The 21,792-nt window shown below is 46.1% G+C and overlaps 1 protein-coding gene across 2 annotated transcripts in view; it reads left to right on the top strand.

The window, feature by feature from the left end:
* Positions 1 to 18,442, top strand: part of mdfi (MyoD family inhibitor) — a 113,050-nt gene extending 94,608 nt beyond the window's left edge. For both annotated transcript variants that reach the window (XM_041195999.1, XM_041196000.1), the window contains 2 exons: positions 15,354 to 15,680; positions 17,058 to 18,442. In XM_041195999.1, the coding sequence (XP_041051933.1) occupies positions 15,354 to 15,680; positions 17,058 to 17,308 (578 nt within the window). In that variant the 3' untranslated portion in view covers positions 17,309 to 18,442. The remainder of the gene's footprint in view (positions 1 to 15,353; positions 15,681 to 17,057) is intronic.
* Positions 18,443 to 21,792: the final 3,350 nt, after the last annotated feature.

Here is a 21,792-nt window from a genome sequence, read left to right as displayed (position 1 = left end):
AGGAATTGATGAGATGTGTGAAGGCATAGTTCCCAAATGCAACTGGAGCTATGTGGACCTTCTTTGGAACGTAACCAATCAGAGTTTGAATAATAGTTGTGCGAGTGTGGACAAGTATTGCAGAATATCGTTTAGTTGTCATTGAGAGAGAGTCACTGAAATATTGCAGAATGTGACTGCGTAGGCATACAAACCATCCCAGTTCCTGGCTCAATCCTTGTGCTACAGTGAATTACATAGAATTTATCAAACTGGTCAGTAGAGAGTGAGTTCTCTCAGTTCTTGCCTACTCAACCTCAAAGTAGAGGAATCATGCTCTAATGCAGTATCCTGGGCGGTCAGGAGTTAAAACAGTCAAGGCTGGTGCTAGCTAATAAGGGCACTCCTCTTGTAATTTTTTTAATTACTTATTCTGGCTTGGGATTCAAAAATGTAAGATTGAAAGCTTGTATTTATTAATTAGTTTTATTCTTTGGCTGCTTTTAAGATTCAAGGTTTGAATGAGAGTGTTTCGTGGAAGGTAAGAAATTTGTATGTACGCGTTTATGGGTGGAATTTTCCGTGCCCACCGGCGTCGGGCTGATCGGTGGTGTGAGCGGACAATATGGCGCGATCGGTTTTATGAAGGCATGAAACCAGTTCGCGATTGCATGGCGGGCCGCGTTTCCCACCATCAGACATTGGGAACCTCGTTGTCATACATCAGCATTATCATTATCAGGCCAGCGACAGTGAAGGAACGGTGATATATTTTGAAGTCAGGATGGTGAGTAGCTTGGAGGGGAACTTTCAGGTGGTGGTGTTCCCATCTATCTGCTGCCTTTGTCCTTCTAGATGGTAGTGGTCATGGGTTTGGAAGGTGCTGTCGAAGGAGCCTTGTTGAATTCCTGAGAGTGCTAAAAAGATGGGGGCCAGCCCCACATTAAAGGTGCTGAGAGCACACGGAGAGAATGAAGGAACTCTGTGACACCTGCCCACCACATTCTGGCATCAATGACCAGCACCACCGAGGTGCAGGCATCAGTTATGTTTGCAGTGAGTGTGAGGCTGGACCATCATTTTGGTCTGAAGGCTGCACAGAGCACAGGGAAGAGGCCCTGGACTGAGACACCTGCCTTTATCTTATGCAGAAAGGTTTCACATCTGAGTGACAAGAACACTGCTCATCAGAACAAGGAACCATAGGCAGGGAGACATTCTTGGGAGTTTATTGACGACCGTGAACAGTATGTCCAAGTGATTAACACCAGTGCCCAGGCTGTACAACTAATTCTCCTTAAATTTCCTAATCCTGCAGCTACGTCTTGGTGCTCCAGGGACATCCACAGCAGAGGTGGGGGCAGCCTGCTGACTGTGGCGCCCTGTCTGTGATGACCCTGGAGGGCTGAGACTTGGAGGACCCCAGCCTGCTTTGAGGGTCCTGCTGTGTGCCAGTGGCACCCTCCTCGGCCTGTGGAGCTGGAGCTGCTGAGGTCACAGGGAGAGGGGAGTCGGGTGGGCAGGACCCTCTCAGAGTCACCTGGATGGATGGGCCCAGAGTGTGCACCTGCTGATCCTCCTCCCTATGGGTGCCCAGGGGCCCCAGATGACTCCTTGAGGAGCAGGGGTAGCTGGAGTGAGATCGAGCTGCCTGGCACCTCTCGCATACTCACTGTTGGAGGCCAACAATGGCATCAGTGATGGAGCTCAGCCCATGCAGCAGTGCAGGAGCAACCTCCTGGACCAAGATCTCTATGGCGGCTGCCATTGTGTCATTGTTGATCTTGATGTGTTGGCATGCCAGCGCTATCACCTCAGCCTAAAGGCGGACGGAGTCCTCCCTCATGCCTTGCAATTTTAGGAGTGCAGCGGACACCCCTTCCTGATGTTCCTGAGTTTGCCTTTGCAGCTCCAGCAACTGTGACATGACCAAGTCCAGAGGCTCCTCATCGGACTCGGACTCAGCAAATTTCTGGCCTCCAGCAGTCATCTGAGTGCCAGGGACCTGGGAAGTCCCTCTCTCCGCCTGCTGTGGATCAGAGAGTGCAATGTGCTCACCAGGTTGTGATCCCAAGGCTACTCCAGAACTAGGTCCCACTGAGTTAAGTGTCCCTGCGCTGGTGGAGGGTGTGGGTGAGCGCTGTGATGGGTCTTAGAACCATAGAACACTACAGCACAGAAAACAGGCCTTTCGGCCCTTCTAGTCTGTGCCAAAATATTATTCCGCTAGTCCCATAGACCTGCACCCAGTCCATAACCCTCCAGACCTCTCCCATCCATGTATCTATCTAATTAATTCTTAAAACTTAAGAGTGAGCCTGCATTTACCGCGATCTTCAATGAAGGTGCCTTCAGATTCCTCTTCAGAGATTTCTTCAGGGCTTGATTGGAGGCCCTGGGTCTTGGACTCCATAGGCTGTTTCTTGGATGTCCCTGCGGGAGCAAGGGGAGCATGGTTGTCTGATTAATGATGTACTGCTGGATCCTCACTTGGTAGAGCAGGGCCGACCTCGCCGCCAACATAGAACTGGTCCGGATCCTCTCTGGCCAGCCAGATGGCTCTGTTTTCAAAGTTCATTAAGGCCTCAATTTCAGGCATTCTGCCACCGGTCTGTGACCTCTCTCTCTTGTTGTGTGCCAGCTTGTCCTGCATGAATAGAGATGGAGAAAGTGTAAGCAGGAATCCTGCCAGGCCAGATGATAAGTATACTTGGCCTGTTTGGGTGTTGAGTGGTCCCATGGACAGGATGAGGACAATGACGTTGTGTGTGAGAGAGTGGATGGTGATGTCTCTTGAACCAGCAGTGAGTGAGGTCCCTGTGGATGTGTGATGGGTTTGTGAGTGTGTGAGTTGAGCGTGATGAGAAGAGAGACTTACCTTGGTGGAACGGAAGAGACCATTCATCATCTTGTGGCACTGGGTGGCTGGCCTCTTTTCAAGGGCATTGGCGCTGACCACCGCCACCTCCCAAGCCAGGTTAGTGCTGTTGCTGCCCATCCTGTGGCCAGAGCGGGGGTAGAGGGCATCCCCATGGGCCTCCACGGATTCCAAAAGGTGCTTGAAGGACATATTGCTGAGCCTAGGAGCTGCCGTCTTCTTCAGTTTCAGGGCCATGTCCTCCGTGCAGCAGTGGTGAGCTGGAAGCGCTGAGATGTGGCTGGGCTTTAAGCATGGCGCCCAACGTGAAGCAGCGGCGAGGAGATGGCGGGCGTGTGAATGAGACCCTGCTCGCCATGGAAACGGCGTGCTCCCCCAGGGGTGCATAAATAATGTGGCGGGTTTGGGATGACAAGATGTGAAAATCCGCCATTGCGGCTGGTGGGTAAAAGGACCTGCCCACTGCTGTACTTAGTGCAAATTTGGGAAAATTCCACCCAATGTCATCGAGCCATATGCCTGTGCGCAAGGGAGTCTGTATTCGTGTATACATGTACATGCTTGTGTGTTTGTAGGCAAGTTTGTGTCTGTGAGAGAATTTTTTTTAATACATTCGTGACGGTGTCAAATTTTGATTTATTTTCTCAGCCTTGTACAACTGAATGGCTTACTAGACCACTTCAAAGGGTAGGTAAGAGTCAACCATGTTAGTGTAGGACTGGAGTTTCAAATAGACCAAGCAGGACGTGGACATCAGTGACCCAGTTGGGTTTTTATAATAATCTGACAGCTTGATGGCCTTTGCTTCTGGAGCCAGCCCCCGAATCATCAGTTGCATGGAAGGAAGAATTTTTGCAGCGCTCTCCTGCAGCACAAATACTCTCTCAGTCTCGCTTTTAAAGCCCTTGGCCCAGTAAAATCTTTACAACAACAATTTGGTTCCTATGGTGCCATCAGTGTCCTGAAGTGCTTTCCTCTCACTGTGGTCAACCCCCTTGGTGTGGCCCCATCTTTGCTCCTCAACTCCCAAGGTGGGGGCAGATCTCAGCTGTGAGGCAGCCTGCTGTTTTCACCACCTTCTCCACATCTGCTTCGGCTACACTGAGCACTTCTGGGCATTACCTGCCTCTGCCAAGACTACCCAGCATGCCTTCATCATTCTAGGGGCGGGGGGTGGGGGGGGGATAGCTCGTTTTCCATAAGAAAGCATTTCCTTAAACCCTTCTCCCGTCTCCCCTTCCGCCATCACTTTCCAACTAACAAGTGTGAGGAAAATATTTGCTCCTAACAGTGAGAATTTCCCTCAGCCATCTCTGCTGTTCTGTTCTGTCTAAGCGCAAATGCCATTTTCTTCGGTTTCCGCACCGCCCCCCCCCACCACCACCCCCCCCCCCCCCCCCCCCTCCCCCACCCCCCACCACCCCAACTCTCATCATTTGTGTATACACGCTTGTGTATGATATGGAAGAGCTAGTGTGACAGCTCCCATAGTCATACCACTTCCCCGAGTGCTAACTGATTAGAGTGACAGAAATGTTAAAAATGGGATTATTTTAATTCTTGCAGGATTCCAACATAATCTCTGCCTGAAATCTGAGTTTTGTTTCTTTTTGAGAAGAATAATCATTGAGCGGTTTTTTTTTACAGAAAGCAAACATGAGCAAATATGTATCATGTCACAGCGGACAAATTCGCCCCAGGCCGCTGTGAAACAAAAACAGTTTTCATTTACTTAGACACACTAAAGGGAAACTTCTTCCAGTAAACTTCAATCTCAGAAACTCTCCAAAATATATTTTAGTATAACCTGTGTTCAAAATTTGCAAAATGAAAACGACCACATGGCTGAGGTTAACAGGATGACATTTTACCTCTAGGACCTGTGTCAAGCAGATCTGAAACAGATTGATTCAGAGTTCTTCTCTCACTGTTGGCTGCCTGACTGCTACATGATGATTGTTGAATAGTCTTCCTGGTTCCTGGGGGCTGTACATCCACAGAATTCAGGACTGCCGTTATTTTGGGGCTCAGTCTTGTTCAAGGAATCATGTCACCTTTCACAATTTTCAACAGCTTTACCATGAAGTTATTAGGGTATGGATTATACTGGAGTAATACTCCAATCATTTAGTAAGCAGGACTGCAGATGTTGGTCAAACCGTGCACAATGGCTATCAGAATGTGATCTCTCTCTGCAAGGGTAATAAACAACCATTACGAATAATTCAGCCTCCTGTCGCTGGGACAAGAAAATTCATTAAGAGTACAATGGAGGGCTTTATCTGTATCGAACCCCATAATGTACCTGTCCTGGGAGTGTTTGATGGGGACAGTGTAGAGGGAGCTTTACTCTGTATCTAACCCTGTGCTGTATCTGCCCTGGGAGTGTCTGATGGGGACAGTGTAGAGGGAGCTTTACTCTGTATCTAACCCTGTGCTGTACCTGTCCTGGGAGTGTTTGATGGGGACGGTGTAGAGGGAGCTTTACTCTGTATTTAACCCCATGCTGTACCTGCCCTGGGAGTGTTTGATGGGGACGGTGTAGAGGGAGCTTTACTCTGTATCTAACCCCATGCTGTACCTGTCCTGGGAGTGTTTGATGGGGACAGGGTAGAGGGAGCTTTACTCTGTATCTAACCCCGTGCTGTACCTGTCCTGGGAGTGTCTGACGGGGACGGTGTAGAGGGAGCTTTTTTCTCTGTCCAGGATGTAGCAGAATTCACATAAAAGAAAGATAAGATAGTGTCATGAATTCAAAAATACTTTTGTTCAAATCCATATACCAACTCAGGTGAATGTAAATGTTTCCACAGTCAGAATTAGAATGAAGAGGGGGCTTTTTCCCTGGCCAATTGTCATGATCCCCACCATGAACCATGAACAAAAAGAACCAAATTTACTGAATGATCCCCAAGTGAAGAAATTATCAACAAAACTTCACTCTTTGTGAAACCTGCTGAGTTTTCCAGCATTTTCTGCTTTTATTTCACTTCTTGTAACTTGTCCGTTAACATTAATCAAAATTTCACTTTACAGCAAAGTTATGTCTTCCACATCCACAAGCACCCATGTCACTTCCCATATAAATGTTGCATTACACAGCTACACATTTCCACAATATGCTGTCCTTTATTCATGCAGGGTAGGTCACGGGGTTGAGAGTGGGGGGATGGGGTCAGTTTTAATGTTTAGTACCACAAAATTAAATACTGAACACTTCTCAAAATTCTCTTCTGAATTTAAACCAGCATGTAAATAGCAGTCTAACTTTTCATTATGCCCTAAAGTAGACACAATTCTGATGACAAGCTATGTTGATGCACCAGAGGCTTGGGAACCTTGAGCCTCATCAAAATAAATGTAAGAAAATAAAAACTGGGAGTGATGCAAAACAGGGTGTGGACTCACTATCGCCTATTTTCTTACTCTTGCAAAGTCTGGGAATGAAATCCCTATTTGTCACTAAAAGCACTTAAAGAAAAGCTTTACAAATTCCTACCCCAACTTAGTTTCACCGGACCCTGCACCACCCTGTTAAAAACCTAGCAGAAGTTGGTCACACTGTGGGACTAAAATTTCTCCTGGGGTGAGGATTCCCGATCATCCACTACAACTCTGGTCAAAAAAAAAAATCCACTGAAATCCCAGAGAAACAGCATAAAGGGCTTTTAACATGAAGGATCCCTCTAGAAACCCAAACCGATGAATTAAGAGCTTCTAGAAATGATTTCTCTCGGGATTTTGCTGACACACTTTTTTTTTGCTGTTGGAGTTTCTTATTTATTAATTACATTTTTCCACCTAATTTGGCTACTTGCCTTGCACCTCAAACAACAATTAGGCCAGAACATTGTGCTCAATGGGGGCAGGCGCCCCCAAACCGAGTGAGGGTAAAATGATGTGCGATGATGTCAGGTGAGCGTCTGGACATCATCGCGCACTGGCGCGATAATTCGGTCAGCGGGTGTGCATAGGAGTCCGCCAACAATTAACAGGCCTATTAAGGCCTTTGAAGCACCAATTGAATTAAACTTTTCATACGGTTGCCGGGCAGGCGAAAAGGCCAGGCGGCCTTTGGATTTTTTGCGAAACCTCATCCGCGGGTGGGATGAGGTTTGGTTCACTGATTTAAAAAAAAATTCAAATTAATTTCTAACATGTCCCTGCTCAGGTGACAGAGTCACATGAGGGGACATGTTATAAACATTTTCAAACTTCCTATTTTCACTGTTCAAAATCTCTGTGCCTCAGGGAGCTTTTCCTGCGCGCATGCACAAACTTCCACGCTCGCCCTCCTCTCCCCACCCCCCCACCACACACGCAGCGCTGAGGGCTGTAGCATGCGTTTCACGTTGGGCCGCTTCATTGGCCCGCCAGCGTGAAATCGAGGTCAGGCAGCGGTTGGCTTCCTGCCCACTTCCGCTTGCCCCCGCCGAGCCCTCCTGACAAGGGCAAAATTCTGCCCCTAGAGCTTTAAAAAATACTATTTGCACATTTATTCAGTACAAATGTAATGTAACACCATATGGAACCTGTGGATAGGCTGCAAATTCATAGTGTACAACACAATTGTATGACAGTGGGTTGGTGCCAGAGAAGTCAGAATGGTATGGTTGTAATAGCTACAGAGTGGAACGGTTTTGTAAATGTAGTGATTTCTTTGTTGGGACTTTCCTAATATCAGTCAATTGCTGTGTGATTAATTAACCTTAGAGAATCAACATTTGGCCTTCAATTTCACCATTGCTACAATCACTCTGCCAACTGCATGTAGGCATAATGAAAGAGAAACAAAACCTACATTTATACAGCCCCTTTCAGTATGTTCCAAATTGCTTTAGAGCCAATTAAGTACTTTTGAGTTGTAGTCACTGATATGATGTAGGCAATGTTACCACATGGTGGAACAGGCATCAGAAACATAAAAAATTAAGAAAGGCAATCAAGTATTACCAGTTTCCTAATCTTGAGAACTTGTGTCTTCCTAAGGATGGAAATCAGGGAAGTATACAAGCAGGGAGACCAATCTACAGAAAACATCTGTGAAACAGTCATCATAAATTGAGCTCAAGGTGTGTTTATTCAAAGCAGTGTATCTAAGGAAGGACCTTAAGGTCACTTATATCATTGGTCTATATCATCAACTAAACATCACATCTCAACAGCTGACAGCAGACTAGCCATGAGAAGCACCACAGGAGACTTGGAGTGTTCTGATTTAGCACGTTCAGATTGTAAATTGCGAGTAAAATCATGCTCAGTCCAGCTCATTGCATAAAATTGTACCTACCAATCCTATCCTATATCTGACACTTCTCCCCACCAGCACACCACAGGCCCAATGGACCTCAGTGTTATACAGTGACAGAGCTGCCCCCACCAGTACTGTACCCCAGTGTTATACAGTGACAGACCTATACCCACCTGTGCTGTACCCCAGTGTTATACAGTGACAGACCTGTACCCAGCAGTACTGTACCCCAGTGTTATACAGTGACAGAGCTGCCCCCACCAGTACTGTACCCCAGTGTTATACAGTGACAGACCTATACCCACCTGTGCTGTACCCCAGTGTTATACAGTGACAGACCTGTACCCAGCAGTACTGTACCCCAGTGTTATACAGTGACAGACCTGTCCCCACCAGTACTGTACCCCAGTGTTATACAGTGATAGACCTGTACCTACCAGTACTGTACCCCAGTGTTATACAGTGACAGACCTGTATCCACCAGTACTGTATCCCAGTGTTATACAGTGACAGACCTGTATCCACCAGTACTGTATCCCAGTGTTATACAGTGACAGACCTGTATCCACCAGTACTGTACCCTAGTGTTATACAGTGACAGACCTGTACCCACCAGTACTGTACCTCAGTGTTATACATTGACAGACCTGTCCCCATCAGTACTGTACACCAGTGTTATACAGTGACAGACCTGTACCCACCTGTGCTGTACCCCAGTGTTATACAGTGACAGATCTGCCCCCACCATTACTGTACCCAGTGTTATACAGTGACAGACCTGTACCCAGCAGTACTGTACCCCAGTGTTACATGGTGACAGACCTGTACCCACCAGTACTGTACCCTAGTGTTATACAGTGACAGACCTGTCCCCACCAGTACTGTACCCCAGTGTTATACAGTGATAGACCTGTACCTACAAGTACTGTACCCCAGTGTTATACAGTGACAGACCTGTATCCACCAGTACTGTACCCCAGTGTTATACAGTGACAGACCTGTCCCCACCAGTACTGTATCCTAGTGTTATACAGTGACAGACCTGTACCCAGCAGTACTGTACCCCAGTGTAATACAGTGACAGACCTGTCCCCACCAGTATTGTATCCCAGTGTTATACAGTGATAGACCTGTACCTACCAGTACTGTACCCCAGTGTTATACAGTGACAGACCTGTCCCCACCAGTACTGTACCCCAGTGTTATACAGTGACAGACCTGTACCGACCTGTGCTGTACCCCAGTGTTATACAGTGAAAGACCTGTGCCCAGCAGTACAGTACCCCAGTGTTATACAGTGACAGACCTGTCCCCACCAGTACTGTATCCCAGTGTTATACAGTGATAGACCTGTCCCCACCAGTACTGTACCCCAGTGTTATACAGTGACAGACCTGTCCCCACCAGTACTGTATCCCAGTGTTATACAGTGATAGACCTGTCCCCACCAGTACTGTACCCCAGTGTTATACAGTGATAGACCTGTCCCCACCAGTACTGTATCCCAGTGTTATACAGTGACAGACCTGCACCCACCAGTACTGTACCCCAGTGTTATACAGTGACAGACCTGTACCCACCAGTACTGTACCCCAGTGTTATACAGTGACAGACCCGTACCCACCAGTACTGTAGCCCAGTGTTACACAGTGACAGACCTGTACCCACCAGTACTGTACCCCAGTGTTATACAGTGACAGACCTGTACCCACCAGTACTGTACCCCAGTGTTATACAGTGACAGACCTGTACCCACCTGTACTGTACCCCAGTGTTATACAGTGACAGACCCGTACCCACCAGTACTGTACCCCAGTGTTACACAGTGACAGAGCTGTCCCCACCAGTACTGTACCCCAGTGTTACACAGTGACAGACCTGTCCCCACCAGTACTGTACCCCAGTATTACACAGTGACAGACCTGTACCCACCAGTACTGTACCCTAGTGTTATACAGTGACAGACCTGTCCCCACCAGTACTGTACCCTAGTGTTATACAGTGACAGACCTGCCCCCACCAGTACTGTACCCCAGTGTTATACAGTGACAGACCCGTCCCCACCAGTACTGTACCCCAGTGTTATACAGTGACAGACCCCTCCCCACCAGTACTGTACCCCAGTGTTATACAGTGACAGACCCGTCCCCACCAGTACTGTACCCCAGTGTTATACAGTGACAGACCTGTCCCCACCAGTACTGTACCCCAGTGTTATACAGTGACAGACCTGTACCGACCTGTGCTGTACCCCAGTGTTATACAGTGAAAGACCTGTGCTCAGCAGTACTGTACCCCAGTGTTATACAGTGACAGACCTGTCCCCACCAGTACTGTATCCCAGTGTTATACAGTGATAGACCTGTCCCCACCAGTACTGTACCCCAGTGTTATACAGTGATAGACCTGTCCCCACCAGTACTGTATCCCAGTGTTATACAGTGATAGACCTGTCCCCACCAGTACTGTACCCCAGTGTTATACAGTGATAGACCTGTCCCCACCAGTACTGTATCCCAGTGTTATACAGTGATAGACCTGTCCCCACCAGTACTGTATCCTAGTGTTATACAGTGACAGACCTGTACCCAGCAGTACTGTACCCCAGTGTAATACAGTGACAGACCTGTCCCCACCAGTATTGTACCCCAGTGTTATACAGTGATAGACCTGTACCTACCAGTACTGTACCCCAGTGTTATACAGTGACAGACCCGTCCCCACCAGTACTGTACCCCAGTGTTATACAGTGACAGACCCGTCCCCACCAGTACTGTACCCCAGTGTTATACAGTGACAGACCCGTCCCCACCAGTACTGTACCCCAGTGTTATACAGTGACAGACCTGTCCCCACCAGTACTGTACCCTAGTGTTATACAGTGACAGACCCGTCCCCACCAGTACTGTACCCCAGTGTTATACAGTGACAGACCTGTCCCCACCAGTACTGTACCCCAGTGTTATGCAGTGACAGACCTGTATCCACCATTACTGTACACCAGTGTTGAACCCCAAAACCCTTTTTCCCTGAATGTATTCCAGCATTGTGCAACCGACTCTCAAAATGTGCCTCAAGTTTGGAAGAACAGAGTGGGAAATTTGCAGTGAGTGTTTGCCCAGTTCTAATGGGGTCAGTTTGAAAATTTGACACACATCTACCACTTGCTGACGATCCAGTAACAGTGTTCTGTGTCACACCGTGCTGTGGTACAGCATTGAATCGTCCAACTTCACGTTCGTGCCAAAATAAACAAATGCTGGAAATCCAGAACAAAGGCAGAAAATGCAAGAAGCAGCTCAGCTGGGGTCTTAGCTTCTGAAAGGCCAGCAGTGAGGCTAGCGCGTGGGGAAACTCTCCACCCTGTTTGGTTTGATTATTGCCTTTTCTTTACCAACAGAGCGCCGGACTGGAACATCAGTCCCTCCTTTCAGACTGCAATCGTCCTGCTGATGTGTAAATTCCTCGTTGCCTGGTTTACATCCTTGTACTGATAACTCTTGTCTTTGATCACAACCTGACCAGTCACAGGCGATCTTCAATTTTTGAGCATTGATTGTGCACTATCGCATTGTGATCCCAGGCAGGGAAACGAAACAGGCATAGGAATCCACAGATTGGGGATGAGAGAAGAATTCAAACTTTAGAATAAAGTTTCAAATCCAGGCTAAAATTGGGAGCTGTATTACATCTCAAAATAATCCAAAGCAAATTGATTCAGACAGGAATCATCCACAGAATGTTTCTTAAATTAAAAAGTTAAAATTAAATTGCTCCAGTGACTTGATGTGAAGTGAGATGATTGATTTCAGTTTCCCAAGGTCTTTATATTCTCTCCAATGCACAGATTTTAATTAGCATGGGCAGATAATACAGTGTATTTGTATAAAAACGGGGCCATATTAATTCAATCAGGATTCAGACACCATGAGCTCAGAGCAAACGTGCAGCTTTTATTAATTGAAACCTCATCAGCGGCACCTGTCTTGCAAGCGCTGACCTGCTTCTGTGAGTCATCCTCTGTTGCCTGAAACAAAACTATGTGGTTTCAATCCGAAGTCCAGAACGTGAAGGTCAACAATTCCGATGCAGTAGTGAGGGAGTGCTGCGCTGTCAGAGGGTCAGTACTGAAGGAGTGCTGCGCTGTCAGAGGGTCAGTACTGAGGGAGTGCTGCGCTGTCAGAGGGTCAGTTCTGAGGGAGTGCTGTGCTGTCAGAGAGTCAGTACTGAGGGACTGCTGCACTGTCAGAGGGTCAGTACTGAGGGAGTGCTGTGCCGTCAGAGGGTCAGTACTGAGGGAGTGCTGCACCATTGGAGGGTCAGTACTGAGAGAGTGCTGCACTATCAGAGGGTCAGTGCTGATGGAGTGTTGTACTGTCAGACTGTCAATACATAGAAGCATAGGAAGATAGGACTTAGGAGGAGAAGTATGCAATACGACCCTCTGAGCCTTTTCTGCCATTCGATAAGACCATAGTTGATCTGGTTGTAGTCTCAACTGCACTCTCCTTGTCTCCCTAACCACCCCCCGCTCCCCCACATAACCCTTGGCTCCCTTCTCTATCAAAAATTTCTTCAACTCAGCCTTAAATAAATGAAATGACCCTGCTTCCACTGCTTTCTTGGGAAGAGAACTCCACAGACTAACTACCGTCTAAGAGAAGAAAGTTCTCCTCATTTCTGCCTTAAAAGGAAGATCTCTTATTTTTAAACTGTCCTTGGTCTAGTCTCCTCTCAAGAACAAACATCCTCCCAGCATCCACCCTGTCAAGCCCCCTCAGGATCTTATATGTTTCAGTGAGATCACCTCTCATTCAAATTCTAATGGGTCTCACCAACACCCTGTATAGCTGTGGTAAAACCTCCTGACTTTTATATTCCATTCTCCTTGCAATTCACACCAATATTCCATTTGCCTTCCTAATCACTTGCTGTACCTGTACACTAACTTAGTAGAGTTGATGAGGGGGAGCCAGTGGATGTGATTTATTTGGACTTCCAGAAGGCTTTTGACAAAGTCCCACATAAGAGAATGGCATGAAAAATTAGAGCGCATGGGATTGGGGGTAGTGTATTGAGATGGATAGAAAACTAGTTGGCAGACAGGAAACAAAAGAGTTGGAATAAATGGTCTTTTTCTGAATGGCAGGCAGTGACTAGTAAGGTACCACAGGTATCAGTGCTGGGACCCCAGCTATTCACAATATATATCAATGATTTAGATGAGGGAACTAAATGTAATATCTCCAAATTTGCAGATGACACAAAGCTGGGTGGGAGGGTGAGCTGTGAGGAGGATGCAGAGATGCTTCAGTGTGATTTGGACAAGCTGAGTGAATGGGCAAATGCATGGCAGATGCAGTATAATGTGGATAAATGTGAGGTTATCCATTTTGGTAGCAAAAACAGATTGTTATCTGAATAGCTATAAATTGAGAGAGGGAAATGTGCAACGAGACCTGGGTGTCCTCCTACACCAGTTGCTGAAGGTAAGCATGCAGGTACAGCAGGCAGTAAAGAAGGCAAATGGTATGTTGGCCTTCATAGTGAGAGGATTCGAGTACAGGAACAGGGATGTCTTGCTGTAATTATACAGGTCCTTGGTGAGACCACACTTGGAATATTGTGTGCAGTTTTGGTCTCCTTATCTGAGGAAGGATGTACTTGCTATAAAGGGAGTGCAACGGAGGTTTATCAGACTGATTCCTGGGATGGCGGGACTGACATATAAGGAGAGATTGAGTCAGTTAAGATTATATTCGCTGGAGTTCAGAAGAATGAGGGGGGATCTCATAGAAACCTATAAAATTTTAACAGTACTAGACAGGGTAGATGCAGGAAGGATGTTCCCGATGGTACGGGAGTCCAGAACCAAGGGTCACAGTCTGAGGATACGGGGTAGACCATTTAGGACTGAGATGAAGAGAAATTTCTTCCCCCAGAGAGTGGTGAGCCTGTGGAATTCGTTACCACAGAAAGTAGTTGAGGCCAAAACATTGTATGTTTTCAAGAAGGAGTTAGATATAGCTCTTGGGGCAAAAGGGATCAAAGGGTATGGGGAGAAAGCAGGAGCAGTCTATTGAGTTGGATGATCAGCCATGATCATAATGAATGGCGGAGCAGGCTCGAAGAGCCGAATGGCCTACTCCTGCTCCTAGTTTCTATGTTTCTATGTTCTAGGTCACCCAGATCCCTCTGTACCTCAGAGTTCTGCAATCTCTCTCAATTTAAACAATATGCTGCTTTACTGTTCTTCCTGCCAAAGTGGACAAGTTCACACTTTCCCACATTATACTCCATCTGCCAGTATTTTGCCCACTCACTGAACCTGTCTACCGGCAACTCACGTCATACATGGGTGTTCTGTTCCTGCGACATCTTGTGAAGGGTGAAATCGTGAACAGTGAACTTGCACATGCACTGTGCCCGCTTTCCAGGTGGCAAAGGTGAAAGTTTAACATTCTAAACCGTGGACAGGTGAAAGTTTTGGGGCCGCGAACCTTGATTTTGTGTATGTAAACATTCACACAGGTAAACAAACGTGTGATGGGGGAGGGGGTCGTAAATGATAGGAGTTGACTGTATATCCCTTTGCAGACTCCTTATGTCCTCTTCACAACTTACTCTCCTACCTATCTTTGTGCCATCAGCAAATTTAGCCATCATACCTTTGGCTCCTTCAGCCAAGTCAATGATATACATTGTGAATAGTTGGAGCCCCAACACTGACCTCTGTGGCATTCCAGTGGTTACATCTTGCCAACCTAAAAATAAACCTGTTAGCTATCCTCTATCCATGATAATATGTTACCACCTACACCATGAGCTCTTATTTTGTTTAGTAACCTTTGATGTGGCACCTTATCAAATGTCTTTTGGAAATCAAATACACCAATACTGAGGTGGTGCTGCATTGTCAGAGGGTCAGTACTGAGGGAATGCTGCACTGTCGAAGGGTCAATGCTGAGGGAGCACCGCACTGTCGGAGGGTCAGTACTGAAGAAGTGCTGCATTGTCGGAGGGTCAGTACTGAGGGAGCACTGCACTGTTGGAGGGTCAGTACTGAAAAAGTGCTGCACTGTCGGAGAGTCAGTACTGAGGGAGCACTGCACTGTTGGAGGGTCAGTACTGAAGAAGTGCTACACTGTCAGAGGGTCAGTACTGAGGGAGGGCAGTGCTCTCAGGGGGTCACAGGTAAAAGTAACTTTGATGTTTAAAGCTTTTTTTTGTCACCTTTTTCCTAAGTTCAACCTGAGACCTCCCTTCCAGCAAGATGCTCGGCACTAGAAGATGCTGAAGAGAGTCCTGTTTTATCACAGAACGGCATCAGACAGACAGCGCACTCAAACAGCACAGAGACTGAAGCTGTAACCACATCACAAAGCCCAGCCACTCATGCTCCAGCTGGTCACCGAGTCCGCGGCAGTGTCGTGGAGCACTTGACGCCATTAACCTCAGATAACCAGCATGGTAAGCTGCATTCCTACCCATCCATCAACAGCCAATACAGCAAGAAGAGTAAATCCAGCTCCAGGTCAACAGCATCTCAGATCCCTTCTGATGCAGAGGAAGGTGAGTGTAGGTGTGGGTTCCTCATACTGATCTAAGGGCCTGTATCACTGACATCGATGATTCTGATCGAGCAAGACTTAATCTGTAGAAATAATAGCACAGGGGATATGAAGCCAACTTATGGGCAGAATGGCCTTTTCTCATTGTCTGTTAAATAAATGTTATCTCCAAGGCCCTGCCCCTGGCCTGGGGCTCATGCTAGCTAGGGCTTCTATGTTGGCCAGGGTAAGCAAGTCAAGGAAAAAGTAATAGTTGATCAGAAATGCTCGTCCTCATCACTATCCAGAGAGCAGCTGCTCTCTTTGGGACAGTGTATGGGTCTGATGTCCAGACAGAATCAGGAGCTGCTGTGATGCCCATCATGTTGGATCACCCGGTCAACACTGAGTTGAAGGCTACTTGAGTGAAGTAAGGAACTGAAGTGCTAAAGATAAGGAAATTAAATTGGATGAAAGAAAATAGCTTCAAACTGAAATCCCCAAAAATCTCTTCTTCAAGTAGCCAACTGAGAGTCCCGGTGTTCCAGTACAGAGCAATACTGCTCATGTGATCCGGGGCTCAATCTAGCTCTGAATAAATCTCTCCTGGGTGTGTAACAGGAGGGATGGTTACTGTTAGCCACAGCCTCCTGGGTTAACAAGGGGGTTTAAAATGGCTCTGACCAGTGAGATCTGGTTGTTTGATCAGCAGTAGGTTAAGATTGGTCAATTCTATACAGTTTTAGGAATAGTTCAGCTGAGAAAACAGTGAAGGTTACAGCAAAATGAAGCTCTGGGTCTTTGCTCATTGTCTTCATGGCTGTAGAACAGGCTGTCTGTGAGGGGGCCAGATCAATCTGAAATTTCTGCTCAGTTCATTGACGTCACGAAGGGCACCTGCTATTGGCTTTAGAGTGCAGTCTAGGGCAATGAATAATCAACCAGGGTTCTTACTCCTGATCACTGCCCAGTGAACCCTAGGTTAGAGAAAGGGGTGAATTAGACAGTAGTCTTGATCCTGATTACTACCCAGTAAACCCTGCGTTAGAGAAAGGGGAGAATTAGACAGGATTCCTGATCCTGATCACTGCCTAGTAAACCTTGGGTAAGAGAAAGGGGGGAATTTGAAATATTCCTGATCCTGATTACTGCCTAGTGAGCCCTAGATTAGAGAGAGGGAGGGATTAGACAGGATTCCTGATCCTGATCACTGCCCAGCTAGGTGCTCACTGAGGGCAGGATTAGGCTTGTTTCTGATGTTTCTATCAGACATGAGCACGCATAGACAGGAACATTCAGAGCTTGTATTTTTTTCAAATTTACTGGTCAGAATCAAATTGAGAGCACCTCGCTGTAACATTCTCTCTCTCTCTCTCTCTCCATCCTCTCTCCTGTGCAGACTGCTGTGTACACTGTATCCTGGCCTGCCTGTTCTGTCAATTCCTCACCCTGTGCAATCTCGTGCTAGACTGTGCAACCTGTGGCACCTGTACCTCCGACAGCTCCTGCTGTTTCTGCTGTGGCTCGGAAGAGTGTGCACCCTGTGATTTGCCGTGTGACCTGGATTGTGGGATTGTAGATGCGTGCTGTGAATCAGCAGACTGTCTGGAGATCTGCATGGAGTGCTGCGGCCTCTGCTTCTCCTCATAATTGTGAATCCTGGGAATCCAGACTGACATTGATGAGAATGGAACAGGACTGTTGGTTATGGTCAGTCTTGCAAGCTCTCCAGTTATTAGAGGACGAGTGACCTCAAGATGATGAACAGTCTACGAGGATTTCAACTCAAATGGATAGTTGTCAAGACTGGAAGACAAAGACATATGTTATAATGGTGTTATTGGCATCCACTTCAGTTTGATTTAGCAGCGAGTTTTGCTGAACATTGTTCAGTAGTTATGTTTAAAACTATGCTCTTCAGGCACTTCAAACTCCAAAGCTTTTTTGTGGAGCAGTTTATATTGTCCCCTTTTGCCTGTTAGAATGTTCCCCCAATTGTGTCCAATGTTGAATCTCAGTTTCAGTCCTTGGAGACTCGATCCCATCCCATGGCATCCTTTAGGAAATGGGGCACACAAAAAGGGTGGGAAGCAGGTCAAGGGAGAGATGCTGGGTTGCCTGTGAGCAGTGGAGGGTTGCCCCTTCAGTTCCAAGCTTCTGCTGCCTACAGCCCTCAGGCTGCTCGCCTCACTCCTCTCAATGATTTTCAGCGAGACAGTGGCAAAGTCTTGAGAGCAAGGCATTTTCCCAACTACCCTTGACAATGGTGATATAAGAGGTTGAGACATTCAGCCCATCTATCGCACATGTTCACAGAATTCCCTCATGTGTATTTTTAATAACTCTGAATTACATGTTTTGCAAGAACCTGTCTAGTTCCTTCTTTCAGCCCATTAAGATTTCTTGAGGTAGAAACTAGTCCTTGTTGTGCCTATTTTACAAGCATAAAGTGGATGCCAAAGAACCAATTTCAGGGTCTAACAACCTGTGCCTCAAGGCCACCTGAAAAACATCAAACCTAAAATTGTGTCAGGTTTCTTCTCAGGCCTTTGGAGCAGCCACCTAAAACTGGGGTTAGGCACCTTATTTATGCTAATGAGAGGCCTCAGGCCTGTTTTTTCTGTTTTTTGAGATGTGGATGTTATATCACCAACATGGAAGTTAGTTTAAAAAAAACTAGGGAGCTGGGAACAGTCATGATTGCTCCCCCCAGTCGTCTCCTCCCCCCCAAAGCTTTGGGCAATAAGGTGACTTATTCAGTCAGACACTTATTACTGCAATCAGTTGGCGCAGTGCGATTGGGACAGGATCTGAGACCTTTCCAGATTTTGATGTGATAATTTCTCAAGCTTTTGTCTCATTTTCAGAACATACTGACATTCAATGGGTTACTTTAGATGCCCTCCAATTGCTTGCTCAATGAATTCTGTATGATTAGACTGTGAGTGTTGCAGCTGCTTTGGACATAGCCAGACTCAATGCTGCTCCTCCCCATCTCTCCCTGTAACCTCCTCCAGTTCTACAACCTCCTCCTCCCAGACACATTGCCAGCAGAGGTTTGTCAGATAATCATCAGCAACAGCATCCATGGCTGATGTCCCTTGGGCCGACCGCAGGGACATTGTGACTAATCGCAGCGTGAGATTGACTAGCACAAAAGGAATCAAACTGAGGGATCCTTGAAGCCCCAGTAGCAAATATTGTGAATAAGCTGCTCAGTGGATGAACTCATTGAACTATCAGTGCTATCTTAGCTATAATCACATCAGACTATGTTTTGATGGCAGGGTGGGACATATATGAGCAAGTGGCTCTATTTAATTGTTCAGTGATGGTGTTTCCATTGGAACACTCCAAGTTTACAGGAACTTTAATGTGCAATGAATAAACAAGTAGTATGATAAGACTGTATCACATTGCAGTGTGATACCAGGAGAATTCAAGGTATTTGGCAAAAGAACCAGAGGAGAGATGAGGAAAATATTTTTTAAGAAATGACCTGGAACCTGCTGCCTGAAAGGGGTCAGGGGTGGGGGGTGGGGGGTGGGGTGGGGTGGGGGGGTCGGGGGGTGGGGGGTGGTGGTGGGCGGAGGGGTTGATAGTGTGGGGTGGGGATCGGTGGTGGGGGGGGATGCGTGAGAACATATTCAGTAGTAACTTTCAAAAGGGAAATTGAATAAATACTTGAAGGGAAACATTTACAGGCCAATGGGAAAAGAGCAGTGGAGTTATTTGGTGGGCTCTATCAAAGAGCTGGCACAGACATAATGGGCCAAATAGACTCCTGCATTGTATTATTGTCTGATTCTGTGAAACCTACCATATGGTGACTGGAACTACATTTTTCCCCTTTCTATAAATCTCTTGTTTTAATCATAACAGTTAACTGAACACAAGGCTGAGACAGTAAGAGGAACTGATTTTATATTCTCTTTATTCCAGAGGTCATTAAGACCATAAGACGCAGGTACAGAAGTAGGCCATTTAGCCCATTGAGTCTTCTTCGCCATTCAATGAAATTTTGGTTGATCTGATAATCCTCAACTCCACTTTCCTGCCTTTTCCCCATAACCCTTGATTCCTTTACTGATTAAAAATCTTTCTATCTCCAACTTGAATATACTTAACGACCCAGCCTCTACAGCCCTCTGCGGTAAAGAATTCCACAGATTGACTACCCTCAGAGAGAAGAAATTCCTCCTCTGTCCTAAATGGGTGACCCCTTACTCTGAGATTATGCCCTCTAGTCCTAGACTCTCCCAAATGGGGAAACAACCTCTCAGCATCTACCCTGTCAAGCCCTCTAAGAATCGTATATGTTTCAATATGGTCACCTCTCATTCTTCTAAACTCCAATGAGTACAGGCCCAACCTACTCAACCTCTCCTCATAAGAAAATCCCTCCATACCCAGAATCAACCTAGTAAACCTTCTCTGGACTTCCCCCAATGTCAGTATATCTTTCCTTAGATAAGGGGACCAAAATTGTTCACAGTATTCTAGGTGTGGTCTAATTAGTGCCTTGTATAGTTTTAGCAAGACTTCCTTATTTTTATACTCCATTCCCTTTGAAATAAAGGCCAACATTCCATTTGCCTTCCCTATTACCTGCTGAGCTTGTATGCTAGCTTTTTGTGATTCATACACGAGGACCCCCAAATCCCTCTGTGCTGCAGCTTTCTGCAGTCTTTCTCCATTTAAATAATATTCAGCTCCTCTATTCTTCCCACCAAGGTGTATAACCTCATATTTTCCCACATTATATTCCATCTGCCAAGTTTTTTCCCACTTACTTAACCTGTTTATATCCCTCTGTAGACTCCTTATGTCACCCTCACCACTTGCCTTCCCACCTATTTTTGTGTCATCCATAAACTTAGCAATAGTACATTCACTTCCCAATCCAATTCATTAATTTATATGGTAAATAATTGTGGCCCCAGCACTGATTCCTATGGCACTCCACTAGTTACAGGTTGAGATCCTGAAAATGCCAACCTTATCCCAACTGTCTGTCTCCTGTTAGTTAGCCAATCCTCTATCCATGCTAATATACTACCCCAATGCCATGGGCTCTTATCTTATTAAGTAGCCTTATGTGGGGTACCTTATCGAGCACCTTTTGGAATTCCAAATATATTACATCTACTGGTTCCCCTTTATCCTGTTTGTTACTTCTTCAAAGAATTTAAATAAATTTGTCAGGCATGATATCCCCTTCATGAAGCCTGCTTGATTATATTATGCATTTATAAATGCTCTGTTATTACATCCTTTATAATAGACTCTAACATTTTCCAAATGAGGAATGTTAAGCTAACTGGCCTATAGTTACCTGTTTTTTGTCACCCTCCCTTTTTGAGTAAGGGTGTTACATTTGCAGTTCTCCAGTCCTCTGGGACTTTTCCAGAATCTAAGGATTCTTGGAAGATTACTACCAGTGCATCCACTATTTGTGTAGCTACTTCCTTTAATATCCAAGGATGCAACCCATCAGGTCCAGGGGACTTATCGGCCTTTAGTCCCATGAGTTTCCCTAGTACTTTTTCTCTAGTGACAGTTATTGTATTTATCTCCTCCCCACCTTTTGCCCCTTGATTATTTAGTATTTTTGGAATGCTATTAGTACCCTCTACCATGAAATCTGATGCAAAGTATTTATTCAACTGCTCTGCCATTTCCTGGTTCCCCATTATTATTTCCTCAGCCTCAGTCTCTAAGGAGCCAGTGTTCACATCGGTCTCTCTCTTCCTATTTATATATTTAAAGAAGCTCTTACTGTCCATTTTTATGTTACTTATAGTTTACCCTCAAAGTTTATTTTCTCCCTCTTTATTATTTTTTTGGGTCAACTTTTGTTGGTTTTTAAAAACTTTCCCAATCCTCTGACTTACCACAAGTCTCCCTGTTCTCCCCGATCTTTTTAAAATGAAGTTTTCGTCACTCTCTGTGCTCTCTTTAAAACAAATATTTGGTACAATATTTTTGTCTGCCTCTGTGCAGAGTGATGATCTAAGCATTCACACTTGCAAAATGACTCACTTCTGATCAGGCTTGTAACAAGGGCCAGGATTTTCGGGCCCCATCGTGGGTGAGGCGGTGCCCCAGCCAAAAGCCCATCAACTTGCAGCGGG

Source organism: Carcharodon carcharias, chromosome 9 (genome assembly GCF_017639515.1).
Source record: "Carcharodon carcharias isolate sCarCar2 chromosome 9, sCarCar2.pri, whole genome shotgun sequence".
Lineage (NCBI taxonomy): Eukaryota > Metazoa > Chordata > Chondrichthyes > Lamniformes > Lamnidae > Carcharodon > Carcharodon carcharias.
This window is presented reverse-complemented; position numbering and strand designations above follow the sequence as displayed.